This window comes from Netta rufina (assembly GCF_964035555.1).
Source record: "Netta rufina genome assembly, chromosome: 5".
Taxonomy (NCBI): Eukaryota; Metazoa; Chordata; class Aves; order Anseriformes; family Anatidae; genus Netta; species Netta rufina.
Window position 1 is genome coordinate 33,470,216 of NC_140128.1, and position 21,799 is coordinate 33,492,014.

The 21,799-nt window shown below is 63.0% G+C and overlaps 3 protein-coding genes across 5 annotated transcripts in view; 2 read left to right on the forward strand and 1 right to left on the reverse strand.

Moving 5' to 3' along the window:
- Positions 1–7,038, forward strand: part of DGKZ (diacylglycerol kinase zeta) — a gene marked incomplete at its 5' end in the record, with an annotated part of 41,482 nt that extends 34,444 nt beyond the window's left edge. For all 3 annotated transcript variants that reach the window (XM_084287041.1, XM_084287039.1, XM_084287040.1), the window contains 6 exons: positions 284–315; positions 1,132–1,175; positions 1,499–1,619; positions 2,104–2,140; positions 2,435–2,534; positions 4,968–7,038. In XM_084287041.1, the coding sequence (XP_084143167.1) occupies positions 284–315; positions 1,132–1,175; positions 1,499–1,619; positions 2,104–2,140; positions 2,435–2,534; positions 4,968–5,084 (451 nt within the window). In that variant the 3' untranslated portion in view covers positions 5,085–7,038. The remainder of the gene's footprint in view (positions 1–283; positions 316–1,131; positions 1,176–1,498; positions 1,620–2,103; positions 2,141–2,434; positions 2,535–4,967) is intronic.
- A 3,770-nt stretch (positions 7,039–10,808) lies between these two features.
- Positions 10,809–11,789, forward strand: MDK (midkine). The gene is made up of 4 exons (XM_084286959.1): positions 10,809–10,892; positions 10,969–11,130; positions 11,213–11,374; positions 11,499–11,789. Exons 1-4 carry the CDS (start codon positions 10,814–10,816, stop codon positions 11,522–11,524), a joined length of 429 nt encoding a protein of 142 aa, XP_084143085.1. The 5' UTR covers positions 10,809–10,813; the 3' UTR covers positions 11,525–11,789.
- A 556-nt stretch (positions 11,790–12,345) lies between these two features.
- On the reverse strand, positions 12,346–20,661 carry CHRM4 (cholinergic receptor muscarinic 4). The gene is made up of 3 exons (XM_084287002.1): positions 20,535–20,661; positions 14,980–15,021; positions 12,346–14,835 (listed from the first exon to the last, which is right to left on the reverse strand). Exons 1-3 carry the CDS (start codon positions 20,587–20,589, stop codon positions 13,358–13,360), a joined length of 1,575 nt encoding a protein of 524 aa, XP_084143128.1. The 5' UTR covers positions 20,590–20,661; the 3' UTR covers positions 12,346–13,357.
- Positions 20,662–21,799: the final 1,138 nt, after the last annotated feature.

Consider the following 21,799-nt stretch of genomic DNA (forward strand, 5'->3'; position numbering starts at 1 on the left):
CCACCAGGCAACTCAGCCACGGGGCTGAGCTCCAGCACCCTCCCTGTCCACGGGCATGGGTCTGGAGCTGGGGGTGGAGGTGGGAGTGGGGATGGGAGAGAATCCAGCTCGGGATAGAAGCAGATGGCGTGGGCAAAGGACAGCTAATCCTTTGGCCTGCTTCTCCTGCCTGCTGGAGGAGTGCCACAGGTAGGCATCTCCACAGCCATCCCTCCACCCGCCGTGTGCCCTTCTGGCTGCTGTGCTGCCAGGGTTAGTTACGCCTCTTCTTCTTCCCTTCCAGTGCTGAGGCCGAGCTCTGCCTCCCGCAGAAAGGTGAGTTTTTCTGTCCTCGCCGCAGGGCTTGAGCAGGGCTTGAGCAGTGCTCTCAGGCTGCCGTGCCTCCTCGCGTGTTGAGCTATTTTGGGTTCCTGCCATCACTTTTTGGCCTGTCCTTCCTCTGATGTGCAGCCAGGAGCCCTGCAGCTCGTGTGCTAGGCGGGGGCGGGTGACCCCAGAGGCGGGCAGGAGAGACCTGAGGATGATTTGTGGAGCTGCCCGGGCTGGGCTGAGCTGCAGGGGAGGGCAGGAAGCGGCACGGCAGGGGGGTTAATCCCCCACCTGCGGAGCCGTGCGCCGCTGCCTGGGCCAGGGGATGTCTCTGCCAGGCCGCTGCGGGAGCTCGGGAGGTGGGAGCACAAGGTCAGGGGCCTCGCTAAGCTGAGCAAATGGAAAGAGTTTCCTGGAGCTTGAGCAGAGCCCAGTGCCTGGAAGTGTGAGTGAGTCACTGGTGAGAGGCGTCTTGGCCGCTGGCCGACACCCAGATCTGCTCCCGGCTTCCATCGCCAGGCACCCTGCCCACGGGCACAGCCCCCTGCTCCTGCGCCACACGTCTCCCTGGGGCTGAGCTTTGGCTGCACCCCCAGATGCATGGGTGCCTCTCTCCCTCACCTGGCTTGTCCCTCCCATAGCAGAAGGTGATGGAGCTGTATAAAATCCGTGTGGTTGCTGCTCACCCTGAGAACAAGGGGTTAGCTGGAGGACCTCAGCTGCCTGCTTTGAGCCTCTGGTGTCCAGCTCTTGGCTCCCCAGTCAGATAAATAGCATTGCAGCTTTGCTTGTCTGATCCCAACCCGTCTCTCTTCTTTGCAGATGACCTTCTGATAGAAGCTGCCAAGAGCGGCGACTTCAGCAAGGTGGGTGCTTTGTCTGTGTGCCACGACACAGCCAGGGCTGGCTCCGAACACCACTGCCGACCTGCAGCAGCTCCTGTTGAGGCCCTTCCTCCAGGCAGCACCCAAGGGGGTGAAAAGCAGGCGGGCTGCTGGCAAGGAGCCCTGATCCTCAGCTGGGGAACGTGGAGGGAAGGGACTTTGCAGCGTGGCTGAGCTGGACAAAGCTCCCTGCCCGGCACCGAATACCCACACAACCTGCTGGGTACCCCAGGGACGCAGTGCCAGGGCTTGAGGGTTATGGATGAGCATGGAAACTCACCTGGAGCTCTCTGGCAATCCCGTAGTTCCAAGAGCTGCACCGGGCTGGAAAAGACCTGATGGTGCGAGACTCCTCGGGCCGGACCGTCCTGCACCACGCTGTCAAATCAGGGAGCAAGGACATCGTCAAATACATCATTGAGAACGGTGAGCTGGGGCTGGCTTGCTGCGGCCAGAGTGCTCCTGGGCACAAGATCCTGTCCCTCCACATTCATCACACCCTCCCACTGTGACACGGGCTTTCTTTAGCCTCTGTCTGCAAGTATTGGGGTGCCCCCAGGCTGTTACCACATCCTTGCTGGGCCCAGCATGTCCCTGGGAAAAATTTCCCAGTGTCCCGCTTCTGCTTTCGGGGGAGCTGACCTGTTGTTTTTGGCAGCTCCTGCTGAAATGCAGGCTGATTTATTTTTATTTAGATATTTCTCTGTAATGAGACCACAAGCAACTCTTCTTCCCTGCTCTCAGCTGGGGTCAGATGCAGTTGCTGGCCCGAGTGTTTGGGAGCCCAGCCCCTCGCAGGCGGTGCAGATAGCAGCCCCTACAGACAGGCAGCGCGTGCCTGGGGAGCAGGGTAGGCCCAGCTCTGCCCCGCAGCTGGGTCTCACTTGCCCTGCACTCTTTCTCTCCACAGCCCCTTCAGAAATCCTCGATGCCACAGAGGAAGAGAAGTAAGTCGTTTCCTGACCCGTTTTACCTTGTTGGCTGGACCCCATGCACGATGACTAGAGTCACCCAGGCCCTCCTCATGCCCCGCTGTCCTCACTGTAATCCCCAGACAAGGCTTCCAGCCTGCTCAAACCATCCCCAAGCAGCATCCCCTCCTCTGCCAGGGCTGCCCGGACAAGCATGCAGCCCGCCATGAGCTCCTTCTGCAGCCCGAGGGACATCCCTCACACGCAGTGCTTGTCCCGTCTTGTCACGTTGATGGGGAAGGTCTCACATCTCCCCCTTTTCCCCCTCAGCGGTGAGACCAGCTTGCACCAGGCTGCAGCGTTACGCCAGCGCACGATCTGCCACTACATCGTGGAGGCTGGGGCGTCGCTGATGAAAACGGACCTGCAGGTGATGGCAAAGGGCTGGGAAGGGGCTTGCCGGGGGCACAGTGGCAGGAGCGGGGCCTCACGGGGCTGTCCGAGGAGGAGATCAGCAGCGTTTTGGCTGGAGCCTTTGCCAGCAGGCAGCCTGCACGTGGGAAAGGCAGAGCTGGGAGGAGAGGAGCCATTCGGGGCTCCCAGCAGCAGAGGGGTTAAATCCCTCTTCTCCCCCCCCTTCTCCCATTTGCTTCTCCCTCTGTTGTTTTATTAAATTAGGAGCAAGGCGCTGGAATGTCTCATCCCTGTCTCCCCCTTCCCACCCTCTGGGGTCACAGCGAGGACAGTCTCTCTGGCGAGCTCCCTCCCAGCTGCAGGGCTCCCCCCGCGGAGCCGGGCTGGGAGCTCTCGGAGCTCCTCGGGTGAAGCAGAGAGTGTCAGCAGGCGGTCGGGGCCCTCTCCTTCACATGCCAGATTAATTGAGATGTGTCTTGGTGCCAGGGACTCGTGCCAGCCCCCGCAGAGGAGCTGCAGGAAGGGGGCTGAAGCGGTGTTTTGGTACGTGAGGCTCCTGGGGCTGGCGTGGCAGCGGAGGGGATGTGCTCATACCTGACAGGGGAGACGAGGTGCCACGTCCAAAAAATGCAGCCTGTGGGGCCGCAACCAGGAGCTGGACCGGGGCTGCAAGCTCGCTGGGGCTGGTGGAGCTCGGGGGCTGCCTCAGACAATGAACAGCCCCTTTGCCAGCTGCCGGGGGGATGCTGTACAGACAATCTCTGGCTACCGATCAGTCCTCCTGGGGGGCTGGCCCGCTGGGGGCTCGGCCGGTAGCCACAGGATGAGAAGGTGCTGCCCAGCTGAGGGGAGAGCCAGCAGCAGAGGGCAGCTGGGGAGGCACGGCCCTTCTCGGTGCTTCGGGCAGGGGCGCAGGCTGAGGTATCTGCCTGATGAGCAGCCCCAGACCTGCCAGCACAGAAAGGAGCCCGGCTCAGGAATGACAGCCTGCCCCGGGGCGCGGGGCTTGCGTGTGCCTGCGTGAGCACATGCCTGGCTTTGTAGCTGCCTGGGGACCCATCTGCTCCGTGGCGCTGACCTTGCGTAGCCCCCCGGGTTACAGCCTGCCTGCACAGGCAGGAGCTAGCCGCGGCAGAAAGCCCGCTGCAGGACCCTTTGTCAGACCTGCAGCGCAGCTGGGAGACAGCCTGATCCGTCCCCTGCAGCGGAGAGGGAGGCTGGCCCTTATCAGGTAGCATGCATCAGCCCGGCCCTGCAGAGGGGCCCTGCGAGCTCCAGTTTCAGGCTGTGGATCTGGGCAGGCAGTGCCGGATCAAGGCTTCTGCAGGGGGACGAGGGAGAAACTCAATTCCTCCTCCTGTTGTGTTTTTTTTTTCCCCCCTTTGCTAAATGACTGCTCGGATTCAGCCGATGCAGAGAGGAGGCCCCCCGAGCAGTGAAGCACAGAACAGCCCCCAGCCCCCTGCCCGAGTGCCTGCTTGCACAGGACCTTGTGGCATGCCCGTGTGTGTGTGTGTGTGTGCAAAATAGGCTCTTGCACACTTGGCAGCCAGAACAGAGCTGTCCCCGTGGTGGCTCTGTCCTCACGGTGGGGTGGGCTCGAGCTTTTTGTACCCACGCCGGGCAGAGGCTCCTTGTGCCCGGCCTTTGTTCGTGCTGAAGCAACGGAGCTGCGGGTTGTCCTGAGGGCCCCCGCGCCCCCTGCAGCCCCCCGTGCCCTGCTGTGCGCCGCGGGACGAGCTGGGCAAGCCGTGCTTCCCTCCGGGGGCCGCTTTTCAATGGCAGTGGCAGCGTGCCAGGTTTCTGTGGCCTTTCTCAGCAGAGGGTTTGTTCAGCACCGCAGAGCCCGGGCGCTTAACGAGAAGGAGCGAGGAGCAGGGGGAGGGAGGGGGAGAGGAGACGTAGCGGCGAGCTGTTAACAGATTTGCTTTTTATGGAGTGCGGGAGTTCATTAGTGGACACAGTCCAGATGGCTGCAATAAGCTGGTGAAATGTGAGCCTCCTCCGGGAGCGGGAGCGCTGGTGAGGCTGCGAGAGGGAAGGGGGGTTGGTATTCCTGGGCATTCCCCAGACATACCCCTCATTCCTCACCCTCTCCTGCCTGCCTGCGCAGTGCCGGGGAAGAGCAGGTCACGGGGAGCAGCCTTTGTCTCCTCTGCGGGGCTGGTGGAGGTGGGACTGGTCCTGGTCCTGTCCCGCACGTAGGGCGCGTGGCCCTTTTTGGGATGGCTTCCAGCCCCGCGGCTCAGCTGGGCTCCTCGGGAGCTTGCTTTTGCCCCGTAGCAGGCACACGGGCAGTGGGTGCTGCCCACCTCAGGGCTTGGCTGTGGGGCTGCAGGGCCCATCCAGAGCCCCCTTTTTAACGGGGGAACCTCAGGGTGCCAGGAGGGCTCACAAGACTGCCTTTAGGCCGTGCTCCTTGTGCTGACGTGTTGCCTCCCCCCCGCAGGGAGACACCCCCAAGCACAGGGCAGAGAAAGCCAATGACCCTGACCTGGCTGCCTACCTCGAGAACCGACAGCACTACCAGATGATCCAGCGGGAGGACCAGGAGACAGCTGTGTAGTGCTCAGCGTGCCTTAGCCCAAGCCAGCTCGGGCAGGACGAGAAGAGGACGGCACCTGGCAGAGCTGTGAGTCTGGCCCAGCCCTCCCTGGGTGTCAGCCTCGGAGGAGGAGATGGAGACAGCAGAGCTCTGCTCCAGGCTGGGCTGGGACTCTGTTTGAGGACAGTGGGTATTTGGGACTTGAAGCCCGGCTCTTTGTGTGTCCCCCTTTGCCTCTCATCCACCACGTTCCCCGCTCTGGATGGGCTCCTTCCCAAACCCCACTGGGGCCGGCAGGGATGGAGCCGCCCGTCACCTTTGCACAGGGGAACGCTGCCAGTGCCCCCGGCAGGTCCTCAGCTGTGACCCACGTGGGATGTCCCTGCTCAGCCCTCTCCCTGCCGGCAGAGCCCCCCATTAGCCGCTTCACTCGGTTCACGGCCCCTTCCTCCTCTCCTCCCCAGCAGCCACGGGAGGTGCAGGCAGGCAGCAGCGTTGCCTGCGCAGGGGCTGTGAGCCTAAAACCTTGCCCCGAGGGAAGCTCTGCGACTTGTGGCCTCTGAGTCCTCGTCCCTCCTGCTGCTTTGGGACTGCCCCGGCTCTCTGTGGCAGGAGGAAGGTCCCTGACATTAGGGGACGTGCACCCACCCCTTTCTCAGGGCTCCTGGGACTAGCACAGCTGGAAGCCTGGCAGCCGCTGCCCTCCTGGGTGCCTTTGGTGCTGGGGTCCGTGCTGCTCTCAGGGATTCCCCCCGCGCCTCCAGCCTGTGGGTGTGCATCCTCTGAGCATGGCTTCTGCCAGCCCCGCAAACGGGACCCAGGACTTCGCAGGGAAAACCTGGGAGGCTGCCCTGCCCAGACACAAGCTCCCTGGGCAGGCGGCCAGCCTACCTCCAGGGTTTTAGCAGAACGAGGGGTTCGGATGCGTAGGAAGCATCGGGGACCCCGGCCCTGAGTCCCGCATGTGCTGGGCTGGCATTTTGGGTACCACCTGCCACGGGGCACGAGGCACCGTCTGCCCTGCAGCAGCTGTGAGCCCAGGGGTAGCAGAGCAGCCCCTGCAGCAGCTTTTGCAGCAGCAGCAGCAGTCTCTGGGATGCAGAGGTGGCAGCAGGGGAGGAGAGCAGGCAGCTGAGTGCGTTGTGGATCTGCTTGGTGTGTTCAGTCAGGTGCAGGTTGCTGCTGGCAGGTTGGGTACCAGGAGAGGAGGCTGGGGCAGCCCCACCGTGCGCTCACACCCAGCTGTGGCTGCTGCACGGTGCCGGCTGACACCCTCTGCATCCCCCCACAGCACCAATACCAAAAAGAACGAACGTGTCACGATACCACAGAGAACCACAATGCTGTTCAGGCTTCAGGTTGGGGGGCAGAGTTACCCTCGAGTATGGGGGGAAGCTGGGCCAGGGCAGTGCGTGAGGCTGGTGTTGGGGTTCAGCAGCAGAATCAGCAGTCAATATCCTTGTCCTGACCGTGATGATCCAGCAGTGCCAGGAGCTCCCACCAGTGCTGCTCGCTGGCTGCAGACGGACAAGGCACTGTCATCTTCTCAAAGGTGCAAGCTGCTGCCTCCCAGCCTGGTCTGGGGGCATTTACAGCCCCAGCTTCCCCCTTCCTCCCCAGTTTTGTATGTCCCTTTAGTTTTTGTACAGGTAGTTCAGAGACACACTGTCCCCCTCCCCGCCGGGCCCCTGCGCGCGTGAGCCGAGTTGCTGTGCAATTCCACGTCTGGCTGGTTTCTTAGGCAGAGGCGGAGGGGGTGTTTGTAGCCCTGCCCGCGGAGGGCAGGGGATCTGTGCAATACCTGGTTCTGTGTTTCCCAGATGCTGTCGTAGGACTGTATTTTTGTAACTCTGTAAGGGTGCCAGCTCTAGCAGGCCCAGGGCCTGGCATGAGCCTGCGCTCCTGTTGCTTTTCAACTTTGACTGTTTGGATGTTGTTGTTTCTTGCCATTGAAATAAAGAGTTGGATGTTTTAATTCCTCCCTCCTTTAATTGCTGCTGCAGTGGGGATGACATGGGTGACAGCTGGCACTGAGCGAGGTCTGACCCCAGGTCTTCTGTCCCACATCCCATCGCTATTCAGCATCGCGTGGAACAGGGAGAAGACCCACCAAGTGATGCAGGAGACCTGAGAAGTGTGCCAGGAGCTGCCAGCTCCTGCCCCTGCCCTGCTCACGCTGCTCTGGGCCCCCGGGAGGCAGCAGTCCCATGATCATGCCTTGCCCTTTAGCAGCTGCACAGCTCTTGATGGGTTACAGCAGCAGCATCCCACCTCCAGCACCTCCTGCAGGGCCCTTCTTTGTGGCAAGCTGTCCCCCTGCTCCACGGGGGACGAGTCTGCCTTCCCGTCCATCCCCAGCCTCGCAGGGGGGCTCCTGCTTCCAGCGCCGGGCACTGGGGCAGCATTGCGAGGTTGGGGATTAGCCGCAGCAGGAGGACTGCTATCTGGTTACAAAAGGAGGGGATTAGGAAGGCTTCTGCCTCCAGCCCAGCCGCTGACGCGTCGGGATGCCTGTGGCCAACACCATCCCTCCCGCAGAGCTCCCTTCGCAGAGGGGAGGTAATCGAGCCCGCCGGGCCCAGCGAGGGAGCTGGAGGCAGGCGCGGGCTGCGGGCCCGTACCTTCAAGTCAGCTTCACAGGGCAGCCTGGCCGCCTGCCTGGCACCACTGCAGCCCCCTGTCCGTCCCCACCACATCGTCCCTGCCCCACTAAGCCCCCCTCACTCTGGCTGCAGCCCGGGAGCTGCCAGAGGGACCCGCGGGTGCCAGGCCCTGCCCGGGGCCCAGCCGTGCGCGGTGCCGGCCTGCTGGCGCTCGGCCCGCGTCTCCGCAGCGAGGGCTGCCAGTAACCATGGCAATGGGTTTTCCAGCCGCCCCGGTGTCGGGTTTATGGTGGGGGAGAGGAGCAGTTCCCGGTGTGGGCAGCACGCATGGGGTGTTTGTGAGCGCCCACGGGGACCCTGCCAGCCCGGGGTGAGGGCTGTGTAAATCACCGCCTTGCCGGCGGTGCTCTCGCCTCACCCACGCCCCAGTGAGGAGCTTTCCCCTCACACGTAGCCACGTCCCCGCGCTGGCACCGCTGCAGCGTGCGGTCACGGTGCCCCAAGGAGCAGGCTTTTTGTGCTGGGGGTGGAAAACGTGCCGCCAGCATGCCGCGAGTTGCCTTGTGATGGTGTTAAGGGGGTAAAAAGCCCTAGAAAAGTGGTGGGGAAATGCACCTGGGTTTGTCACGCTCGCTTTCCTTCCCTTCCCTCCTTCCCTTGGTATGAGGCCCCTTTCTGCAAGCGCTGCCTTCTGCTTCTGATTTGAGCCGCAGGAGCCGCTTCCCCTGCATCCCGCAGAAAGGGCCTGGCAGGGACCGAGCGCGGCCCCATCTGAAAATGGGGGGGACTTTGCCCAGAGCTGCGCCCTACCTTGGGCAGCACCACGCTGGGGGCTCCAAGGGGCTCTTTGGCTCCTGTCCAGGGCAGGCTGAAGGAAACCAGCAGTGCTCACCCTGCTGCCAGCTCTTCCCAGCTCTGGTGGCTCTGGTTTGCTCATCGCAGCCCCGTAGCCCATCCCGGTGTGCCCCACCGATCCCACAGCAGCCCCAGGGGCTCTGCCAGCCCTCCTGCCCCTGCAGCTCCCAGCAACCAGCCCGCAGCGTGCAAGTTGAGTGTGGCGCTCTTGGAAAGTGAGAGAAAAAGCTCATGGGAAGCAGTGCCCTGCTCTCAGCAGCCTTCCTGCTGGCTCCGGGGGGGGGAAATAGCCCAGCTCCCCACCACAGCCCCGTTCTCCTGATGGGTAACGTGAGGGGAGCCTCGGCTCAGCCCCTACCCCTGCTCTCCCATGGGGACAGAGATGGTGGTGGGTCCGTCCGTGGGTGGCAGAAGTCACCAGGAGAGGGAAGGAGGCACGAGGTGGGGACACGGGGCTGTCCCTTTGCCCCATCGAGCCCCGGGGTTGTAGGGGCATCACCAAAGGGGGCTCGGAGCCCCAGAGCGAGCAGCACCAGCTCGCCTCCCGTCCAGCCACCCTACAGCGCCCGGCCAGGGGAACAAGGGACAAGGGACGTGGGGACCCCCTCCCCATTTGGGGGCTCGGAGCCGCCCCCTCGGGGCTGAGCATCCCTCTCCAGCCCCCTCCACCCGGGGGGCCGCCCCCTTTTGTGCCTGGCCGTGCCCGGGGGTTAGAGGCGGGAGGGGGGGGGCGACACACAGGGGAGGAGCCTGCCAAAATTTGGGGCCGAGCCCACCTTTCTCTGCCGGCCGAGCCCGACGTCAGGGGCCGCTGTGCAGCGCTGCGCGGCGGCTCCGCACGCGGCCGCCACACAAAGGCAGCGGCGCCGCTCCGCGCCCCAGGTGAGTGCGGCCCCGACGGGGTGCCCCGGCCCCCCAAACCCCATCCCCATCCCCCGGGGGGCGGGAGAAGGGGGGTTATGGGGTGAGGGAGCAGCTGCGGGGGTCTCGGAGCAAGAGGGGAGGCGTGGGGGGTGCTGGATCTTAGCCCCCCGCGCACACGCTTGGGGAGGGGACGGGGCTGCCCGAGGGTGGGGAAGGGGCGTGGGGGGCGCTGGGTGCTCCCTTCGGCTGCAGGGGGTCGGGGGGATGGGGGCGGAAAGCCCCCCTTGTCCCCAAAGTGCCCGGTCGTGGTGCTGTGGGGACAGAGGGGTCCTGTCCCCTGTGCCCACCCCCCCGCTGCCCAGCCGAGGAGGAGCTCGGCCCCGGTGCTGGGGAGCCTCTCCCAGTATCGCCGGGGGGGTTTGGGCTCTGGTTTAGGGTCAGGGCACCCGGAGCAGGGAGGGGAAGCGGGGACAGCCCTTGGGTGAGCAGCGGGCAGGGGGAAGGAGGGGAAAGCGGGCGGAAAGCTGCCCTGCCCTTTATCCATGATCGCTTGAGGATGAGGGTCCCTGCGCACCCTGCATGGGGTCCCCACGGCTGAGGAGGGGGCTGAGCAGGGACAGTGCCAGAGGGCACAGACACCAAGGGAAGTGCTCTGTGGCGGAGGAAAGAAGTTACAGAACACCAAACACCGAGCATCAGGCGACGCCGTGCATCGTGTGGGTGCCAGCGCTGCCCCAGGGGACCCTGCAGCAAGCGGGGCAGGAGCAGCTCAGCCCCAGCCCTGCCCTCCGAAATCAGGCTTGTGGGCTGAGCCCTCGGCCCCTCCGAAGGCAGCAGGGCCGTGCTGGGCAGGACGGTTCCCAGCCTTCATCCAGCCGGGCTGTGTAATCCCCCCTGACAGCTCCATTCAGAGCGAAGCCAGCGGCGGGCGCACGGAGGCGAGGGCGCTGGAGCCTGCCTAACGCGGGCGCCGCTCTCCAGCAGGCATCGATCCCCCAGCCCACGGTGCTGCTGCCAGGAAGGGCTCGCCCTGCCGTTGTGCACACACACACACACACACACACACTCATGCACACGCCTGGTGCACATGCCTGGTGCATGGGCAATGTGCTGAGGGCTGTAGAGCCAGCAGTGGGCGCAGCGCTCCTGATAAATCGCTCCGGCGAGCTCGCACACTGCGTGCACTTGTGTGTGAGATCTGCTGGCTCAGCTCCCCGGCCTCCCCCCCATGGCAGGGGGCTGCTTTTGCTTGGGATTGTTTCTCCCATCCCCGGATTCCTTGGGAGCCGGGGTAAGGCACCATGGCAGCCACAGGCTCTGGCCCCGGCGTTCCTTGGTGCTGGGCGCTGGATGAGAGCCGCTGAGCACTGCGGGGCCGTGTGGCACGGGGTCCCCACCGTCCCCCCCATCCCTCCTTCCCCAGGCAGGATGCAGCCCCGGGGCCTCCTCCTCCTCCTGGCGCTGCTGCTGCTGGCTGTCACCACCGAGGCTGGCAAAGCCAAGAAAGGTGAGGGGGAGCCTGGGGGGATGCAGGGGGGTCCGGGGCACGCTCCCACCACTCCCACCCGCTCCCTGTCTTGCAGACAAGGTGAAGAAGGATGGCTCCGAGTGCCAGGACTGGCGCTGGGGGCCCTGCGTCCCCAACAGCAAGGACTGCGGCTTGGGCTACCGCGAGGGGACCTGTGGGGACGAGAGCAAGAAGCTCAAGTGCAAGATCCCCTGCAACTGGAAGAAGAAATTTGGAGGTGTGGGGGCGGCCGGGGGGTGGCTGGGGGCTGCGCTGGGTGCTGCACGTCCGTAACACCTCTTGCCTCTTGCCTCTCGCAGCCGACTGCAAGTACAAGTTTGAGAGCTGGGGAGGGTGCAGCGCGCAGACGGGCGTGAAAACTCGCTCGGGCATCCTGAAGAAAGCCCTGTACAACGCCCAGTGCGAGGAGATCGTCTACGTGAGCAAGCCCTGTGCCTCCAAGATGAAATCCAAGTCCAAAGGTGAGTCCTCAGCCTCCCACCCGGCCCCAGGCAGTGGCTCTTGGGGCTGGGGGGGCTGTTTTGGGGCAGCAGGGGTCTGCCAGCGGCCGTGCTAACGCCTGTCTCCCATGGTCATCGGCTGCAGCAAAGAAGGGCAAGGGGAAGGACTAGAGCGGGACGCCGGCGTCCTCGTCGGCCCCTGGACATGTGCACCTCTCCCCACTGCAGCGAGCCATGCTCCAGCCTTCCTCCTCCTCCTCCTCCTCCTCCCTCTCCTCTCCCCACCACCTCCCCTTTCACGGAGATGCCTTGTTTAACCGCTACTCTAGTCGAGAGCAGGCGTGCCCACCTCGGGAAGGTGCCACCAGCCTGGTGGCCACCGTGTCCCCTCTGCACGTCGCGTCAACTTGCGCCGTGCCAGCACCAGCAGCAGCACCGGGTGGGCACTCTTGTGTCTTTTGGAAAATGGGGTTCGGTTTCTTTTCCAATAAAAATCTTTTTAAAAAAATCCATGAATCAGAATTGCCTCTCATCCCTGTGGGGACCCCAGAAGAAGGGAAACCAGCCCTGCAGCCACCACATCCATCCTCCACTCGGGGTGAGGCTGCAAACACCTTCAGAGGGGCCAACACCAGCATGGGGCACCCCCCAGGACCAGAGAGCAGAGAAGTCACTGGGTGGCTGGGGACAGTGGCCTGGGTGCCACACACACATGCCCTGTGCCAGCACCCCATCCCAACAGCACTTTGGGCTGCCTGCCACCCCTCTCCCCTGCTCCCACCCATGCTCTTTCTGTGACAAAAGCAAACGTGGCCACAGGGATGTCCCCAGGGACCATCGTCTGCTCTCACCATCCCCATGGGGCGCTGGGGACAGCAACCAGGTGACGCCACATGGACTCCTCAACCGATGGCCTTTGGTTTCTGGTCCGAGGTCTTTATTTGCTGGGGGGGGGCAGCCGTCGTTGTCACACTTCTCAGAACACCCCAAACCAACCCGCTGGGCATGGTAGTGACACGCTATGTCGGTTATCCTAAAGGCAGTGAGGGGGTCCCCACCCAGCCGGGGCAGCCCATCTCCAGGTCGCACGGCGTCGCCCTGGGGACAGGACAGATGCACGGACATGGCCGTGCCCCCCACATTTCGGCAGAGCCCCGGCCTTGGGAAAAGCGGGGCATTGGCACGACGGGGTTTGGGCTGGGACGGGGCTGGCGGGACCCCGCATGCTGAGGACTCCGCGACGGCAGCGGCCGTGGGGTTACATCCATGTACAAAGCTCAGCGGCCAGCTCCTCCGTCCTCCCTGGGGTGCACGCGGGCCACCACCGGTGGGACAGGTGCCTCACACCTTACCCACACGTCCCTGGGTCGTGCCCCACGCTTTCCCCACAGGTCCCTGGGTCAGGATGTGAGATTGGGGGGGCGGGGAGGAGGGGAGCTCGGCACAGCTGCTACGGCACAACCTTGACCTCCTCAGGAGAGGGCCTGGATGGGCCAGAAGGGCTTTCTGTCAGCACACTCAAGCCAGCCTGGTCCGAAGCGGCTGGCAAGTTTGGCCCCCTGTTTCTTTTCGTCTTGGGCAATAAATGGTCTACAAGCCTATCGAAAGCATCTGGCGTTGGGCCGCCTGCGTGCAAACAAGCTCTGAGGCCTGGGAGGTGGTCGGAAGAGGCACCCAGTCTGATGACAAGCACTGATGCCCTTCGGCCAACATTTCAAGGGCTGGGAGGGCTCCTGGCAACCACCCCTCCTGGTCTCATCTCACCTCCAGCTCTCTCTCTGGCTCCCCCAGCGAGTCCCTGGGCCCAGGGTGACTGGAGGAGCTGCAGCCCAGCAGTGCCGTGGGCCTTCGTCAGCGTTGAAGGGCATCACCTGCAAGCACTTCACAGTCTGCACTTCTGTGAGTGGGGAGCAGAGGACCCCCCCACCTCTGTCTCCCCTCGGGGCAAAGGAGACAAAGGGGAGGCCCGCCGTAACTTGGCTGAAGTGGTCCCTGAGTGCCAGCTTATCTGGCCGTGCCAATGTTCCTGTACTGGCACATGAGGAGATGCTTGAAGGTTTTCTTGAAGGTGGCGTTGCAGAGGGCGTAGCAGGCCGGGTTGATGGTGCTGTTGACGTAGCAGAGCCAGTAGCCGATGGACCACACCGTTTCGGGAACGCAGGTCTGGCAGAAGGTGTTAATGAGGACCATGACGTTGTATGGAGTCCAGGTGAGTATGAAGGCCAGCAGGATGGCAAATATGGTCCGGGTGACCTTCTTCTCCCGGGCTGCCATCTGGCGCTTCTTCCGCACCTGGCTCCTGGCGATGCTGGCAAACTTCCTGGCGACGTTGGCCGGGCGGCTGTTGGACAGGGAGTTGTGCTCAGAGGCACCTCCCTTGGCCGGGACGATCTCGATGGCGGTGACGCACTCGGTCCCCGTCTGCTTGGTGACGATCTTGATCTTGGACCATTTGGAAGTTGGGTTCACCCGGGGGTGGGACGGGCTCTGCCCTTGCCCCGCTGGCAAGATTTCCGCTGTGGTCTTGTCTTTTGTGGTCTGGGTCATGCTGACCGTGCTGGACTCGTTGGAGGTCTCCTTCTCCTCCTGGTGGCCAGTGGCCTCTGTCTGTGCCGAGGGCTGGTCATCCACCTTCCCATTCCTCACCTCCTCCTTCACCTCCACTGCCCTCTTGGGGGAGTTGTTGTTATTCTGTTTGATCAGGGGGGCCTTGAAAAAGCTGAGGGACTTGCCTTTCCTCTCTTTCCTGCTTTCAGGCTTGTGCCTCCTCACCCTGCTCCTGCTGGCCAGGGAGATGTGGATATACAGCACCGTCATGATGACCACAGGCAGGTAGAAAGCAGCGATGGCTGTGCCGAAGGTCACTGCCGGGTTGGAGAGGAACTGGATGTAGCATTCCCCCTCGGGGACTGTCCTCTTGCCCACAATGAACTGCCAGAACAAGATGGCAGGGGCCCAGAGAATGAAGGACAATATCCACGCAGCCGCAATCATTAGCCCTGCCATCTTGGTGGTCCTCCTGGCCGGGTACGTCAGGGGCTTGGTGACACAGAAGTAGCGGTCAAAGCTGATGATGAGTAAGTTCATGACCGAGGCGTTGCTCACCACGTAGTCCAGGGCCAGCCACAGGTCGCACACCACGGCCCCCAGCGGCCAGTAGCCTTTGATGATGTAGACCGTGTAGAGGTTCATGGAGAAGACCCCGATGATGAGGTCCGCGCAGGCCAGGCTGAAGAGGAAGTAGTTGTTGACGGTCTGGAGCTGGCGGTTCACCTTGATGGACAGCATCACCAGGATGTTGCCCACCACGGTGACGAGGCTGAGCGAGCCGGTGACCGTGGCGATGAAGACCATCTCCACCGTCTTGTAGTTGGTGGGAGGCTGGATGGCCACCTCGGAGCGGTTGCTGAGGGTGACGTTGTCGTAGGTCAGGTTGGCCATCTTCGCCTGCCAGGGCTGCGCAGAGAGGTTGTGCATGGGGTCTGCAAGGGGAGCGGGGACAGAAAGGGAGAACGTTATCACACCTGTGGGTCCGTGTGTCCATCCTGGGGGGCTGTGAACCCCCGGGGAGGGCTGCCCACCGGCAGGACACCCCACAAAGCCAGACCACAACCCGAGGTGCTCACCTGTGTCTCTGGCAGCAAGCAGCTCCTTCTGGAAGAGGAAATCTGAGACAGGGAAAACAGCAAGTTATACTTGGTTTCAACCCCGAGACGTCCATACACATCCTACAGCGCGCCGGCCCGGCCTGCCTTCCCCAAAAGCTGTGTCTGGTTTCTGAGCAGGCAGGGAAAGGGCTGCCATCCGGGGGTAATTTGTCTTGGCTGGGTTCACAGCCTGGCCCTGGTGGGTGTGGGAGATGATGGGCAGAAAGACTGCCTCCATCCAAGCTTGCGGGTAATCCTCCAGGGTGATGGCTAAGAGGAGCGTGGCCCTTAAGAAAATCAATGGACCAAAATTGGTACAAAGGGGGAATTTCGTGGAGGGGGGAGGAGAAGCAAAGGGGCTGGGCTTCCCATCCGACCTGCCTCTCACACACCACCCAGCCCCAAAACTTGCTTTAAGAAAACCCTCCAGAGCTGAAAGAAAGGAAAGGAGGAACATGTTTGTTTTTCTAATGAAGCCTCGCTTATTATTACACCGTGCTTCCAGAGCAAATATTCTTCTTTGCCTCCTGTATCTCTCAGAAAGCAGCGATACTTTCTGTGATGATTTTTGCTGAGCCCTGGCCCTGGGGCTGCTGGGGGCAAGGCCAAGAGGAGGTGGCCACCACAGGCCTGATGGAGGCCAGCAGCAGCCCAAGCTGGTGTGTGGCTGGCACCTTGCAGCCAGCGGTGGAGGCAGCACTGGCTCCCAGCACCCCGGGTGTCCTGGAGCTGATTTTGCCAATAATGCACGGTTATCCTTGCTGGCTGCTCGTGTAGACCAAGGGCTGTCAAAATAGAGCAGCACTGGCTTTGCCCCACCATGCATGTGTCCCAGGTGTGCAAATGGATCCAAAATATGTAAGTAAGACAAGTGCAGCTCATCCCACCACACCACACGGGCGGCACAACTCACAGGACATCAGGGAGAGGGCTGCAGAGGCCCCGCTGAAATGTCCTTGGATGCCACCCAGAGGTCAGGTTGAAAATTTCTGGGTTGAAAAAAGAGGAAACCGGATCCTCGGGATGAAGGACTTCAAACAGTGTTTTGAAAATGAATATTGGCTGTTTTCTGCCATGCCCCGTTCTATCGGGCAGCTTTTCTTTCCCCTCCTGCTGCTCTTTGCACCCCACCACCTCTCCACAGCCAGGCCGTGCATCGTGCCCACAGCTCAGCCACCGTGGTGGCACTGGGGACAGAGGTCGTGCTTTGTGTTTGCCACCCTCTCGGTGTCACCTTACCTTGCTTTGCCTGGTGGCACAAGGTTCCCTTTCCCAGCAGCAGCTTCAGCCCTCCCAGGCGGGTTTCCCTCCCCGAGGAGCAGCCCCGCTGCTGGCCCCATGGGATGGGGACACCCTTGGGTAGGATGGAGGGAGCACGATAGAAAAGGATGCCTTCGGGCTGTCCTCTTCCATGCCCAGCTCTCTCCTCCTGCACCTCCAGCAGCGTGTTCCTCCCCTCCCCACAGTCCTCCTGGTCCCCGTCCCCTCCACACACCACAGCCGGAGAGGAGATGCAGCCCTGGCAAAGCCCAGAGGACATCCCGTGGGGTTTCCTGGGGCTGATGCCCACAGAGCCCACAGCCCCAGATACTGACAGTTTTCTGCCCCTGCACACACTGTCCCTTGGCCACAGTGCTCAGCAGATGTGCCCCCGGCCCCGCTTCCACCAGCTGCAGCATCCTCAGCCGCCTGCTCCCTCCCTGGGGCTGCCTGCAGTGAATTTCGCAGCTTTCTCCTCTCCGTGGAGCCACTAAAAAGTATGTCCTCGAGGCAGGGAAGCGCGTTCCCTCCCCACACAGCAGAGCTGAAGGGATGAGGTGCATCCAAGGCTGCAGGTGGGGTTGGGGCAACCCGCCTTGGGGCGGCCAGGTTTGGCGTGCCATTAACGCTGATGCCATGAACCTAAAGGCTGACGACCCAAAGGACTCAGAGGTTAAAAATGCCACAGGGTTAGGCCCGACGTGACCAACTGGGGCTGTGATGTGGGGCTCAGCCCTCAGCAAAAGGGAGAAGGAGGAGGGGAGGGGTAGGGGATGCTGAATGGCTACCTCCGCTCACTGGGGTGGCAGTTTGTGGTGCTAATTGTGTTATCTAATAGCTTCTAACGAGTTTCTGAGTCACGGCAGCAGCTTACATCCAGCAAGGGGCTGTTCTGGTTGGCAGATTCACACCTCTGGAGTGCGTGGAAGTCCTGGGAACCTGCCGCAGGCACCCAGGGATGCAGTGAGATGTGTAGGGAGCGGGTAAAGGAGGGGTCCTGCTGCTGGGGGGTTCCTCGGGGGGCTCTGCCTGGCTGCTCCACACCTGGGGAGCGATGGAGGTAATGAAACAAGTGGGAAAGCAGCCAGGAGCAGAGGGGCCAGCGGGATGTGCTCCTCTGGGACTGCCAGGCTCCTTTTGCCCCTGCATGGTGAGGCTGGGGGGGCACCGAAGTCCCCAGAAATGTCAGGCTGGCAGCAAGCGTGCCTGCCAGAGGACTCGCACAGAGGTCAGGATGCTCTTGGGTCTCTGCGGAGCCCAGGACAGAGCTGAGCTTCTGGCGCCTGCTGCATTAATGCTGCCTGCCTCAGAGAGATGCTCACGCTCTTCTGTAGCCCTGGGCTGGAGCTTCAGCAGGCCCCAGCTGCTCGGAGGCGGCGCGGCACAAATAACCCCAGATAACACAGCGGGAAAAGGGCAGGGGAGAGGGGATGGAGGGAGAGGGCTGGAGGGTGGCTGCAACAAGTGGCTGCCCGGATAAGAGGCTTACAGGAGAGACAGGGACCAGGGGGAGAGGGAGCAGCGAGGACAGCTTGGGACCGAAAACAAGGCAACTGCGGGGGAGCAGGGATCCCAGCTGCCCTGTGCTGACCCCATAAGGCATCCATCCCATCCCGTCCCATCCCGTCCCAGCAGTCGGATGATCCTGCTGCCCCGCCGAGGAGGTGCTGGGAGGGTTTGGGATCCAGGCGCCGAGCTGCCGCTCGAGATTTGCCCTGTGACCCGGCCACGGGACATTGTGTTTGCACAAAATGATGTTTTCGGCCCTTGGTGTTGCACAACCAAAACTTTCGAGTTTCCCACAGGCCAATCGGCCCTGCTCTGCTGGACCCAAACCAACTCGCCATTAACCCTTAACACTGCGGGTGGCAGCCGGCTCCCACCCTGCCCGTCGCAAAGCACCTCAGCAATTTCTGTGCCTGTCCCTGAGCCCAGCACCCCTCTCCTCACAGTGCCCGAAGCTTGGTGCCACCCGGTGCCACCATGGCCTGGCTTGGGCAGGGCAAATGCCTGCTGCTGTGGCGCCTTGCAAGCTGCGAGGAGCTGCAAAACACATTAACAATATAGTGGTAATCGAGGGGCTGCTTCTCCAGCTGGGTCTCCTGCATCTGGCTGCTGCACCACTGGCAGGGGCTGCGGCAGAGCCCGCTCAGTGTGGCATCGGGGCAGCCTGCCACGCTTCCAGCACCCTGCCTTTAAAGGCCAGGCTCCCCGCTGCCGCTCCTCCCCTCCAGCTGACCCGGGATGGGGCTTCTCTGCCAGGCTCTCAAAGCCGAGCAAACAGCCGCCGCGGCTCCCTGCATCCCTCCCGGCCCCTCTGAGTCACGGGAGCAGCACGGGGCCGCCGCAGCTCCGCTTGGGCTTTGGTGTGCCTCCAGACCGTGTGCTGGCTTGAAGAGGCCTCGGCGTGGCTCAGGGCTGAGCATCCCCACCGCTGGTCCTGGCACGGTTGTGGGGCTAACACAGGCTGAGCAGCGGGGATGAAGAGGGGAGGGAGGTGGATGGGAATGGCTCGGTTCAGACTTCCACTGCCTCGCTGCCCCGGTGCCCACCTTGCGGCTTCCTGAGCTGGCGTTAGAGCCAGCCCAGGGAGGGTGCTGAAATGCAAAGCAAATCTACCCCCTCGGATCACTGGACAACAAGAGGGGCATATCCCTGTGCCAAACCCAGCAGCGACCAGCCAAGGACAGAGCCTGCTTCTCTGGTAAATGCCCCGCTGAGTGCCAAGGGGCAGTTTGTGCATGTGAAGGGCTGGCTGTGTGTGCACGCACGTGGAACGACGAGCTGTGTTTGTGCAGCGAGCAGCAGCCCCTTGCAAACAGCCTCCATTTCCCTCTCCTCCTGCTGCTGCTCTCCCCGCTGCCGCCGGCTGTGCCCACCGGCCCCACTGCGGCCACGTCCCAGCACATCGGGGGAAGAGGGGCTGCAAAGCCAAGGTGTGCTGGGCACCTCTCTCACCACATCCATCCCTGCTTCTGGCTGCGTTTTGCTGGGGAGACGTCTGTCATGTTCGTTACAAGAAAAAAAAAAAAACAACGACAACAACAAGCACGACCATGACAGGAGCTGGTATCAATAGGCTCCTCTTGGGGATAGTTTAAAGAGAAAAGCCATACTTCTTCTGCAAACTCAGAGTAATTGCATCGCAGCATTGATTAATCATTGCAGTTCATTTCTCTTTGATGAAAGAAACCAGACTGACCTGCGGCGACGGGCATGCCCCTCACGTGCGGGAACAAACCGCGTTTGCTGGACGCCTTCCTGCATCTGCAGCCCACCCTGCCCGCCGGCCTCCAGCCCGGCCAAGTGAGCACTGGGGACGTGTCCCTAATTTTTAGCCCGTCCGTGAGGGTGAAGCCAGCCGCTCAGCTCCCCTGGGAGCATGTCCTGGGGTGCGTAACGGGACCTAGCCCGGGCTATGGGCGCTCCGAGCACACGAGGCCAGGCGTTAGGAAGCGGCGGTGCCCCGAGGTGGTGACAGCTCCACGCGTCCCGCTGCTACCTGTGCTTTCAGCACGAGCACTGCCACCGGGGATGTTTCACCGAAGGCCTGGGCCCTGGCTCGCTGGCATCTTGTGTGTTTTGCTAGCTCCAGGCTCGAGGAGCCAGGTGCCAGCCCCTGCTCACCCTGCCAGCAGCGCGGGGGAACCCGGCCGCCCTCCGAGGTCACCCCGGGTGCCCGGGGCGAAGCAGGGCTCCTCCATGCGCTGACACCCACAGCCCAGCTCCTCAGGACGAGGCAGGACGGCTCTTTCCCAGCTGGGGAAGTGCCCCTCCAGCCCCAGTGTCTGCAAGGACCAGACGGCAAACGCGGCCGCAGCAGTCAGAGGGGCTTAAAGAGGGAGAGAGAGGAGAAGCCGGCGCTGCTTCGGTTTGAAGGAGTGCCAAGAACCGGCCCCCTGGTCTGAAGCCAAAGCCACGATATTGGCAAGGAGAAGAGTGGGGCTGCGCGACCCCCGCCAGCCGGGATGTCAGCGGGATGGGGACAGGGGGCAGCCCAGGATGGGGAGGAAGGGGGAGAGCGCTGCCCCTGGCTGCTGTGGGACGGGACGGGACGGGACAAGGGGGACGGGACGGGATGGGACAGCCAGCGGGGTGTCCAGAAGGGGCAGGGGGCTGCGTGGCCGAGGAAAGTTGTCAGAGAGCCCCCCCGACCCCCTCCCCGTGTGCGCCATGCCCGGGGGTGCGCGCCTCGGGAGCACGCCCCCCTGCATCCCCCCACCTCCTCGGGGTGCCCCCCGGTCCGGGGGTGCCCCCTGCCCCCCGCCACTCACCGGGCAGCCCCCAGGGCTCTCCGCCGCCCGCCGCCGAGCGGTTGTCAGCGGCCATCCCGCAGCGCCGAGCTCGCCGCCGCCCCGTCGGGGGCTCCGGTGCTCATGGCCCCGGCCGGCTCCTCCCGGCTCCCGGCTGCCGGCGGCGCCGTACGGAGGGCGGGGAGGGGCGTGGGGAAGAGGAGGAGGAGGAGGAGGAGGAGGATGAAGAGGAGGAGGAGGGGGAGGACCCGGCTCTGCCGGCTCGGCCCGGTGCCCCCCCCAGCTCCCCAGCATCACCCCCACGTCGGGGGGAGGCTTGGAGCAACGAGGGGAGGGGGCGACCGCGGCGTCATGGTGCCACGGCCAATCCCCTCGCTGCTGCCTCCCTCCCAGAATAAAATAAAATCTAAAAAAATCTGCTGCCCCCCCCTCTTCCCCCTTTTTTTACCCTCCCCACCCTCCGGCACCGCCCCGGCAGCACCGCGGACAGCGCCCGAGGCTCGCCCCGCACGGAGCCCCCCGGGGTCTCACAGACGAAGCCCCCCCAGCTCCTGCCCCGGCCCCTCTCACGGCTCCTGCCCCCCGAGAGCGGCCTCTGAGGGCTGTGCCCCCCTCCCGGGCCGGAGATGTGCCCCTCCGCTGGGTTTTGGCCTCTCCAAGCCAAATGCCCAGCCCCAAATGGTGTAAGGAGAACGGCCGCGCCCCGGGAGGATTCATCCGAGCAAGGAGATGTCTGCCTGGAAGACAATCTGATGGCACCGGGGCTGGGTGGTTTGATTGGGCTCTTGTTTGAAACCGCAGCTCCCCTCGGGTAGACAAAAGGCTGTAATGAACAGCGAGGAGCCTTCCTCCAAAGCTGATCAGTCGTGGAGATGAAAACGTGTAGCCAAATTAAGAACAAAACTTTTCAACTTCTAGCTCTTCTCCCAGCGCTATTCCCTCTCACTGGGCAGAAGAAGTGGAGCCTCTGAAGGCCCAGGCTCATGTTCTGGTTAGAAATCGTAGTTGCATCTCTCTGCTCGAAACACTCACACATCCCTGCCTCATCCCTTTATTTCCATCCTCTGGTTTTGGACGGCTTCTCCGTTTTTTTTCTTGGCCATGCCCCGAGCTTCGCTCTGCCTGACAGCCCATCAGCAATCCCCGCTCTCCCACCACCAGTTGGCGAGCCTCCACCGGGCTCTGCCTCAAACCGTGCCCTCAGCCCAAGCCACATCTGCCTAGAGGCAGGCAAAATCCCTTCTCTCCCCCCGTACAGATGCTCTCAGACACACAGTCTTGCTCCC

Bases quoted from the DNA above. Each gene is read 5' to 3' on its own strand.
- MDK (XM_084286959.1), top strand. From the start codon at position 10,814: ATGCAGCCCCGGGGCCTCCTCCTCCTCCTGGCGCTGCTGCTGCTGGCT. The intron at 10,893-10,968 runs GTGAGGGGGAGC...CCTGTCTTGCAG, and splicing joins GGCTGGCAAAGCCAAGAAAG to ACAAGGTGAAGAAGGATGGC. The intron at 11,375-11,498 runs GTGAGTCCTCAG...CATCGGCTGCAG, and splicing joins GATGAAATCCAAGTCCAAAG to CAAAGAAGGGCAAGGGGAAG.
- CHRM4 (XM_084287002.1), bottom strand. From the start codon at position 20,589: ATGGCCGCTGACAACCGCTCGGCGGCGGGCGGCGGAGAGCCCTGGGGG. The intron at 15,022-20,534 runs GTGAGTGGCGGG...TCCCTGTCTCAG, and splicing joins AGAGCCCTGGGGGCTGCCCG to ATTTCCTCTTCCAGAAGGAG. The intron at 14,836-14,979 runs GTGAGCACCTCG...CTCCCCTTGCAG, and splicing joins GCTTGCTGCCAGAGACACAG to ACCCCATGCACAACCTCTCT.